Source organism: Pyrgilauda ruficollis, unplaced genomic scaffold (genome assembly GCF_017590135.1).
Source record: "Pyrgilauda ruficollis isolate IOZ18807 unplaced genomic scaffold, ASM1759013v1 scaffold196, whole genome shotgun sequence".
Classification (NCBI taxonomy): domain Eukaryota; kingdom Metazoa; phylum Chordata; class Aves; order Passeriformes; family Passeridae; genus Pyrgilauda; species Pyrgilauda ruficollis.
The window spans coordinates 493,051-502,602 of record NW_024518762.1 but is presented as its reverse complement, the minus strand read 5'-3'; the positions used below and the strand labels follow the sequence as shown (position 1 = coordinate 502,602).

The window sequence follows — 9,552 nt, the reverse complement described above, 5'->3', positions numbered from 1 at the left end:
GCCCAGAAAACCCCAGCACTGCGGTACCTGAGGGTACAACTGCACAGGCTGCCCGGGCAACGGGCAGTGAGTCACACAAGGTCCTTGAATTATTTTTAAAATGCTTCCAGTTGTATTTGAAAAACATCTTTAGGCTGCTCAGGCTGAACAGCCTTTCCTATTACTGAGGGGGAGCGAAAAAACTCTCTTTTTCTTCACATCTGTGCCCGTGGTTATTAAACTCCACTTTTTTCACACGTGCTCTCAGTGATCCTTACTGCCTGAAGCCTCGGCTTCTGGGGAAATAAATGTGAGCAGGTGTGGCGTGCTGAGAGCAGCGGGACCAAGGGCAGCTCCTCAGCCCCGTGCACTGCTGGGCAGGGGGGTCCCTGGGTGTCACCACCCTGCCAGCGCAGAGCAGAGCAGAGCAGAGCAGAGCAGTGCTGCTCCTCCCTGCAGGACAGCCCTCTGCCTTTCTTCCCTCTTGCCCTAGGGCGGTCAGCTCTGCAGGACACACAGAGCTGCTCCGGGCAGGGTCACAGACACCCCTCACGGCTCTGCAGAGGAGCCTGGGGACACGTGTGTGCTCAGGAGGGTCCTTGCCCCTCCACATGCCCTGGAATGGGACACTTGGCAAGACACGGGATATCAGCACCTGGCAGAGGCTGCAGCTGGTCAGACCAAACCAGCACTGGGTCATCACACCGTTTGTACAACGGCTGCAAGCCTGGCAGGACAGCTTCATTCCAGAACGCCCTGCCAGGCTCCCTCTGCCACACACTCCAGGCTCCGTCCTCCTCCCAGCGGGACTCTGCAACTGGTTTTAGTAGAAGCACTCATTTTATTAAAGACCTTTGGAAGACACTGACTCCGGTAACAGGAAATAAATAGCTATCAATTTCGCATTCAATTAAAAACTGTTATTAACAGTAAAGTTCGCTGAGGAAGTTCTGCAAAGGTTCTTCACATTTTGGAGTCACTCATTTTTCACGTTAATGAAGAGGTCCGCAGCGTGCTCTGATTAAAAATGAAAATAATTAAGACCCCAGAGCCGTGTGATCTCATCAGAGCTGTTGTCTGGGGAGTGCCCTGGAGCCACCGCGGTGTGCCGCAGCCCCAGGCCATGAGCCCAGCATCCAGGGCGACAGTGACATCACACCCGACTTTCTTCCTCTTCCACGGCCCGGTGAAAGCCCGGAATGAATTTCAAAAGCTGCTTCCGGACGCTGGCTCTGCGGCTGTTCCGCGGGAGGGTGCCGAAGCTGCTGGAGAAGGCGCTGCTGTGGCCGAGCGGGGACGCGGAGCCGCTGCTGGCCAGGCTGACGCTGCGGTTCCTGCGCAGGGAGCCCCGCGCCCTGGGGAACGCGCACTCATCGTCCGTGCTGCCCTGGCGGCTCAGGCTCTCCGCGGCCGAGTCCTCGAAGGCGCTGCCCTGGTAGAAGCTGTCCTCGCTGCCCAGCGTCATGGAGCTCAGGCGGCTGCGGGAGCTGCTGTCGCTGGAGAAGCGCGGCTTGGTGGGCAGGAACGGTCCCGGGGAGTCGCAGCCCGGGCCGGGCTCTGCCGGCCCCAGCAGAGCGCTGTCGGTCACCTCCCCTGGAAGCAGCAGCCGGAGAGCAGCGTTAGCCAGCCCTGCTCCTCGCCAGGAGCAGCGCCTCTGTGCCTGGCAGCGCTGGGGGATCGTGCCCAGCCCCTCGGCACAGGGAGCAGCCCCTTCCCACGAGGGCAGCTGCTCCGGCTGGTGCTGCCTGCACCCGGGGCAGTCCATACAAAACCCAACCCAGCCCCTTCCCCGGTAAAACCAAAGTAAGGATGGAAAACATTTCACCACCCGCACAAAGTCCCGGCGCAGGAGTGATGCAAAGAGCCCCTGGTGTGCATCGGCCAAGCAGCGGCCAGGTTCATCACCCTCGGCACGAAAGCGATCCCCGGCCAGCCCCGTGCCCTCCTCGGGAGGGAAAGGAAGCCGGTGCCGGCGAGGCTGCACGAGTGCTGCGGCCCCACACGTACCGTGCAGCAGGAGCCGCTCCCGGGCCAGCAGCGCCCGCAGCTCCCCCCACCGCTGGTGCAGCTCCTGCTGTGGGGACAAGGAACAGCTCTGTCACTCCAGGGGAACAAAACAGGCTGTAAAGGTGCGGCTCAGGGGGTCCCAGAGGTCAGCAAGTCTCTTCCAGAAAACAGGAGTCGGCTCACGGCTGAGGTGCTCGGGCCAAAGCACTGCCAGCTGCGATTTGGGAAAGGAGCAGCCTGGAGCCCGCCTGGGGAGCACGGACCCACCTCCACCCAGCTGTGGCAGTGCCAGCGCTCTTCTGCAGCCCTGCCCAGCTCTGGAGCGCCCGCCAGGCGCAGGCACCCCGCTCCTCCTCCCCGGGCTCACAGCGTGGGACTGGCACAGCCTGCCAGCCCTGCCGGCTCTGGGAGCACACCTGGAAATCCTGGGAGCCCCCAGCGCCCCCAGCCATCCAACACCCAGCAACGTCTCCTTCCCTCTGCTGCAGGTCAGCTCTGGGGAAATAAACGACTGCAGAGCTGATTGAAAATGCCAAAGGGGCGAGGCTGTGCCTGGGGACAGCCACAGGGGCACCCCCCACCAGTCCAGAGGACTCTGTGCACATGGACACTCCCACACCCAAACTGACCAGCCTAAGCTCATCCGGGCACTCCTGGGATTGTGACCACATTTCTTCTCTATTCCTGGTTTATAATCACAATACCAGGGGCACCAGGGCTGGGGTGGCTGGGGGTGCTGGCAGCACGGTGTCAGCCCTGTCCCGTGGCCAGCCAGCTGCCCCCATCAGCAGAGAGCCACAGCAGCCCTCTCCATGTGACAGTGGGACAACCTGTTAATCCTGTTACCTTGAGAGCCTGCAGCTTGGTCTCCAGCTCCATTTTCCTCAGGAGCAGGGCCCCGTTGACGGTCTCTAACCTGTGGGAAGGGTGATGCTGCCCTGAGCACAGAGGCTCTGCCCTGCCCAGCCCTTGGGATTTCTGCCCCTCAGGCTGTGCAGGGCTGTGGGTGGGAGAGGAAATCAGGCCAAAGCCCGTCCAAAGGAGAGACACCCACCTCAAGTAGTTCCCTGAAGACTTTATCAAGTCCACGATTTGCTTGTGAGCAAAGCCCTCGGTGCTCACGCCGTTGATGCTGGTGAGGATGTCACCTGCCGGGGACACACAGAGTGGGCACCAGCGGCCCGTGCACACCCTCCTGCTCCGGGAGCAGCAGCAGGCAGGGGGGAGGATCGGGCTCCCAGGGCAGGAACACCCACGGACAGTTACCAGGCTGGAGGCCGGAGAGGTGGGCAGGGCTCTCCTCCTGGACTCTGCAGACACAAGTGCACACCTCCAGGGAGAAATCATTCTGGTGTGAGAACCTAAGAGTCTGTTAATGCCAAAGGGACAGGGTTAGCAGCCCTGGAGCCATGAAAGCCATTTAAAATTCAGTACTCTTTCAATGAGAAGGCTGTGGTGGGCAGAGTACGTTACATGCAAGTGAGATCAAAATGCTACGACCCAACAATTAAAAATGCATTTGTACAGCAGAAAACAGTAGACATCTGACAGGTGCCTCTACACTGGGTTTGTGAAACAAAACAAAAAACAAAACAAACAAAAAAAACCACCCAAACAACAACAACAAAAACCACTAGTTTTAAAGCAAGCTGGTCGTTCAGCATTAAAAACTCTGCGACTTCAACCAAGAATATGTCAGCATGGGTGGGAATGGCTTTCTGGAAAGATGTCTCATGTTCCCAGGGGAACATGACAGGATGGGACTGGGGCTTTTCCAGGGATTGACTCCTATTCATTGGGAATGCTGTGTGGAGTCAGCTGCTGCTACCAGACAGCTCAGTTTGTGTGGGAACTGGAAAGGCAGAAGATTTAAACTTACTTTTGCTCTTCTGGCCTCTGCAACTTGTCACCCACACACATCCCCACCCTCCTCGAAGTTCTTTTTATTCTTGACGTACACATTTAACTGAACATTTGGTAACTCTAATTACTCTAAATCCCTCGTGTGGTTGTGGGTGCTGACATGAGTTTAGAAATTGCAAACTCCGGTGCCGCAGCCTGCCCGGATCCCACAGCAGCAGGAAACCTTTTCTGGTGACATGCAAATACCACATCTGCTTCCTGGAAACCTGCCACTGCCACTTCTAACCCAGACAGAGCCCACGCTGGGGTCCCAGATTTCTCAACAAAGGGATGGAGGCTGAGCAAGCTCAGAGCTCATCTGCCCAAATCCCCCCGTGCAGTCATTCCAGCCTTTTTAGCAGGAAAATTCATGCCTAAACTGAGAGTGACGAGTGAAGCACGAGCTCCCTGCAGATCTAGACCTAAAGTTTCACATCGTCTTACTCTGCTTTGCCTGAATGTATCTCACAGCGACGGAACTGCAGCTTCAGACATCCTCAGTAGCTGAGGGAGGCTGCCTTTCTGCAGCCCCCACTTCCTGTGAGGTGCTCACGCTGAATGTATGCTCAGGAAGAAAACGTGCCAAGAACAATTATTTTTAATCAGAATGCCACATATAATGAAAATCTGCCCTGACAATTTAAACAAAAGCCCAATAATTGACTCAATTATCCTCCCTTCTGAAAGCTCTCCTCTGTTCACGAGCTGAGTGCTGACCCGCTCATTAGTTACAGACCCAAATTGGGCAAAGTTAAGCTTTTCCTAATACACTAATTTCACAGAAAACACTTTTTCCCTTTGTGTGCAGAGAGAGGAAAGCACTTTGAAAGTGCCCTGCTGCTGGCAGGCAGATCCCTCTGCTCCCAGACTACATCCCTTTATTGCTGGGATCAGTTTTTAGCTTTACCCAGGATTTTAGCAGACCTGCTGATGAGGAGTTACCCTTCTCACAAAACCCACAAACACAGAATCTCCCCCAGCAGTACTTCTGGTAACATTCTGGTTCTCCTGCCTGATGACTTACTGACTTCCACACCAAAGAGAATCTCCTCCTATATGATTAACTCCTGCCCCAAAAGTCATGCTTAGCAGGTATTTACGGAAAAATGTTGTACATTTCCTTGAAAAGTACATTTCTCTCTGTTCATATTAAAGGAGGTGGCAAAAAGCCATAATTACCATAAGGTAATTAAAAGGCAAAATTACCATAAGGTAATTTTTAAGAGAGTTTTCTCATATTAAAGGAGGTGGCAAAAAGCCAGCATAAGGTAATTTTTAAGATAGTTTATTGATCTCTCTTGTTTGAAAATATTCTCATATACAATCCTCCCAAAAATATTCACTTATGGAGGTAAGAAGGAACCTACCTCCGCTCTTATTTGGATTTGGGTGGGATTTCTCCTGTATTCAGCACTCTGACTTGTGAGAAGGCCAGAAATTCTCATCTGTGACCTTCACTACGAAAAAATCCCTGGAGAAACATCCCTGTATGTGCCTTGTATGAGTGCTGTAAGCCCTTCAGAGTTCACAGCCCTTCACAGAGTTCACTTTGCTCTGCTCTGGCCTGCCTTCCCTGGGTGTGGGGATGCGACACTTCAGACTCTGCACCACGTTTTGTTTTTAATTAAACAGCTTGTCATTTAGCTCTCACCTGGATTTCAAACCCAAAGGTCTCTTTATCTTCTTTCAGTATAGCAACGAGGTGCCTGCAGGAGGAGCACACACAATTCCACGTGAGCAATTCCCTAACCCTAACCCTAACCCTAACCCAAACCCTAACCCAAACCCTAACCCTAACCCTAACACACAATTCCCCTGCAGGCCCGCGTTTGCACCGAAACAGGGGTGTCACCACACTGTCCCTTCCTCCTGTGCCACGGGGTGTCACCACACTGTCCCTCCTGTGCCACGGGGTGTCACCACACTGTCCCTTCCTCCTGTGCCACGGGGTGTCACCACACTGTCCCTCCTGTGCCACCGGGTGTCACCACACTGTCCCTCCTGTTCCTGCAGGGTGTCACCACACCGTGGGGTGTCACCACACCGTCCCCCCTGTTCCTGTAGGGTGTCACCACGCCGTGGGGTGTCACCATGCCGTCCCTCCCACGGTGCTGCCTGTTCCCAAGCCAAAGCTCACAACTGCACCTGCAGGTGCTGGTGCCACTCTCTGCCTCGCACCCCGATCCCACCTGGGCTGCCACAGTTCCCAGGACACACCTTTCATGCAGAATAAGCCAGAACAGTGACTCTGGAGTCACAGAATCATGGAATCGTACCTCTGTGGCTTGGAGCAGTCGCCCAAGGAGCTGGATCTGGCCAAGGCGAGCTGTGACCAGAAACAGGAGAGGAAAGGCATCAGTAGGTTTGTGGTTCTTTGAGGCACACAGATAAAACCAGCAGTTTAGAGAAGAACTAAAAACATCTGCTGGCATCCCACCAACACCTCTGCCTTGGTCAAAAGAGAGCTTGAGCTTTCTGAACAGGAGGAAAAGCATCTGGAGGTCAAATCCTCCTGTCAGATGCTGGTGGCAAGCTCAGAGCACAAATCACATCTCTGTTGTGCCAAGAGCTCATCTCACTTTAGTCCCTTTCCTCTAAAATTGTGTGGTGTTTATAAAGTGAACACCTGCCAGGAGAGGCACAAAGCACCCCCAAGGCAGGGGAGTGCACCCCCTGAGCCCTGCAGGGTCTGCACAGCATCTCCCAGCCAGGCCCCTGCTTCAGGCCAGGGACACCTGGAGGGGTCTCTGGGAAGAGCCAGGTCAGCACCAAACGTGGGTTCTTCCCCTAAAAGGGAGCCATGAATGAGGAGTTCCATTCACAGTGAGGTGTTTGTAGTCAGCAGAGCTGATGTCTCTTCAGCAGGATAAAATGGTGGCACAGCGTGACCTGCTGCAGAAACAGCCACTTCACGGAGGTGCACTTCCTTGCCGAGGGACAGGGGGAGGACAGAGAGGCCGTGTATGATCCCCCTGGGAGGGGATGGGAGGGCTGATAGCAGGGCCATGCCTGGGCGAGGGACCCCTGCCCTGGGGACAGTCCCTGCAGTGCAGCCTTGGCCCTGATGTGGTCCAGCTCTGCCAGTGCCAGTGCCAGTCCCAGTCCCAGTCCCAGCCTCAGTCCCAGCCTCAGTCCCAGTCCCGGTCCTGGTCCCAGTCCAGTCCCAGTCCCAGTCCCAGTCCCAGTCCCAGTCCAGCCCCAGTCCCAGTCCCACTCCCAGTCCCAATCCCATCCACAGCAGCGCCGCCCCCCGAGGGCGGCTCTGGCCCCCAGCCCGTGCCCCGCAGCCCCCCTCCCCCGGCTCCGGGTGCCCCTTGGCCCCTCGCACACGGGGAGGTTCAGCGAGTGCCCTTCTGCAGCCGGGCACAGCAAAGCCCGCAGAGCACAGACATCGCAGCGGGTTTTCTGGGTATACTTTCAGATTATCGCCACCCACAGACACTTTCTGTTCGGGATTCTTTGTGTCAGACGAATATTCCAGAGCTGAACTGCTCAGCCGACGATGGGCGGCCGCAGCAGCGCAGCCTGTGGGATTTGTGCTGCCCCGCTCAGCCCAGCAGCTGTACAGAAGCACTCCCAGATCCGCACGGGAATGGCCCGCGGTGCCGCTGCTGGCAGCCTTGCAGGCGAGGGCAGCCAGGCCGCCAGGCCGAGATAAATGCACATTGGAAGGAGCGCCCAGACAGCACGCACCCTCCCTGGCTCCCAGCACGCCTGGAAAAGCAGAGTTCAGCCGGGGCCGGTCTCAGCTGCCTCTGCCCCTCACGGCCCGAGCATCCCTCGCTACTCGCAGAGCTTCCCACACCGCCAGCGCTGCCACCCCAAAACCAGCCCGACGGTCACCCCCGCAGCAGCCCAGCCCAGGAGCTCGGCGAGCCCGGGGCTCCGTGCTGGGCTGGGCCACAGCCCGTACCTGCCTGCGCCCGCGGGGCAGCGTGCCCACCGTGCTGGCCAAGTGCTGCATCCTCCTGCCGTCCGCGGGGCCGGGGCTGGGGCTGGGCTGCAGCAGCCGCCGCAGGGCCATGGCCGGGCAGGGAGCGCTGTGCCGGGGCCGGGGAGCGCCGGGGGCTCAGGGCGAGCGCTGTGCCAGGGCTCAGGGTGAGCGCTGTCCCGGGGCTCAGGGTGAGCGCTGTCCCGGGGCTCAGGGTGAGCGCTGTGCCCTCCCGGGGCTCAGGGTGAGCGCTGTGCCCTCCCGGGGCTGGGGAGCGCTGTTCCGGGGCTCAGGGCGAGCGTTGTGCCCTCCCGGGGCTGGGGAGCGCTGTCCCGGGGCTCAGGGCGAGCGCTGTGCCGGGGCTCAGGGTGAATGCTGTGCCGTCCCGGGGCTCAGGGTGAGCGCTGTTCCGGGGCTCAGGGTGAGCGCTCCGAGGGTGCGGGAGCGGAAGGGCCGCCACGTGATCCGTGGTTTAGGTGCGACTTACACAAATCCCTCCTAGCAGAGCCCCAGGCTCTCGGTGTGCCTTGTGCTCACACGGGAGTTAAGAATCGGGCTTGGCAGTTACGGAAATCTGATTAATTTTTCCGTTCCTGCACACAGTTCTCACCAGCAGCTGCTGCTCTGCCAGGATTTGTCCTCGCAGCCCTGCCTGCCTCGGGCACTCACCTGACCTCAACCTGTTCATACTCTGACTTGCTCGGCATCCCTGGCATCCCTCAGCTCACCTCTTGGCAAAGATGGGACAGTAACACCGCCCCTGGCTAATGGTGTCAGTGCAGGAGCTCAGCTGCAGAGGGAAACAGGAGCTGAAGGCCAGGAGCAGAGGCTGAAGCGTGGCAGAGCGAGGGCAGGGCAATGCCCTCAGCCAGCACTCTGGTCTGGTGAGGAACAAGGCACAGCAGCTCAGGGACACACAGCAAAGCCCCTGCAGAGTCTGCAGGACTGGGCACAGGGGGCTGCTGTGGCAGAGCTGGGACAGGCATGGTGCCAAGGAGAGCCGTGGCCAGATGTCATCCCTGCACCTTTCCAGGATGGCCAGAGTTCCAGGAAGATTTATGACTCTGAGGATGGGTGTCCATGGAGCAGGTGCATGACATTTGCTGGTGCAGATGAGCTCTTAGTGCCAGGAAAGCATTGGGATGGATCCTCCCCCACTCCAGGAGTTCCCTTCATTGCCCTGGATGGCTGAAGTGTCAGTACAAACCCATCCTAGAGGTTCATCCCTCAAAAACCCGGCATCTCACGGAAGAAACAGCCTGTCAGGAAACTTCTGGTCCTCCCACCTGGAGGAGGGCTGGTGGCTGGTCTGTGCCTGTGCCTCTCCTGCCGGACAGACAGCGACAGGGAAGTGGTGCACACAGCAGCACCACAACAACGGATTCAGATGTCTGTCCTTCACCTCCGAGTTCCTTGGGAGAACCCCTCCGGGTTAAGGGGAAGAAAAAAAGATGTTCAAAAAGCACAGCAGGCAACGGGGAAAGCTCTCTCTCTCTTCCTGAGAAAAATATCTGCGCCCCCGTGTGTCATCTGCTCACTTGCCGAGGCGCAGGGACCAGCGCGGGCAGCGGGTGACTCAAAGCCTCTTCCCCTTCTCCTGCTCACGGTCACCCCGCTGAGTGCTTGAAAACAAAGCGCGTTTCGCTTCCTCCGGCAGCCCTTTCTGACGTTCCTGAAACCCAGTGACTCATCTGCAAACAAGCCGAGGGCAGAAATAAACGACACCTCTCATC

General features: G+C 57.5%; 1 protein-coding gene across 2 annotated transcripts; it reads right to left on the bottom strand.

Moving 5' to 3' along the window:
• Nucleotides 1–823: 823 nt before the first annotated feature.
• On the bottom strand, nucleotides 824–8,196 carry LOC121352785 (cytohesin 1 interacting protein). 2 transcript variants are annotated; one of them, XM_041466015.1, is made up of 8 exons: nucleotides 7,802–8,196; nucleotides 6,165–6,214; nucleotides 5,540–5,594; nucleotides 3,253–3,355; nucleotides 3,041–3,134; nucleotides 2,833–2,902; nucleotides 1,987–2,053; nucleotides 824–1,572 (listed from the first exon to the last, which is right to left on the bottom strand). In XM_041466015.1, exons 1-8 carry the CDS (start codon nucleotides 7,910–7,912, stop codon nucleotides 1,133–1,135), a joined length of 990 nt encoding a protein of 329 aa, XP_041321949.1. In that variant the 5' UTR covers nucleotides 7,913–8,196; the 3' UTR covers nucleotides 824–1,132. The 2 variants fall into 2 exon arrangements, with proteins under 2 accessions (XP_041321949.1, XP_041321950.1); XM_041466016.1 differs by having other exon boundaries at nucleotides 1,987–2,050.
• Nucleotides 8,197–9,552: the final 1,356 nt, after the last annotated feature.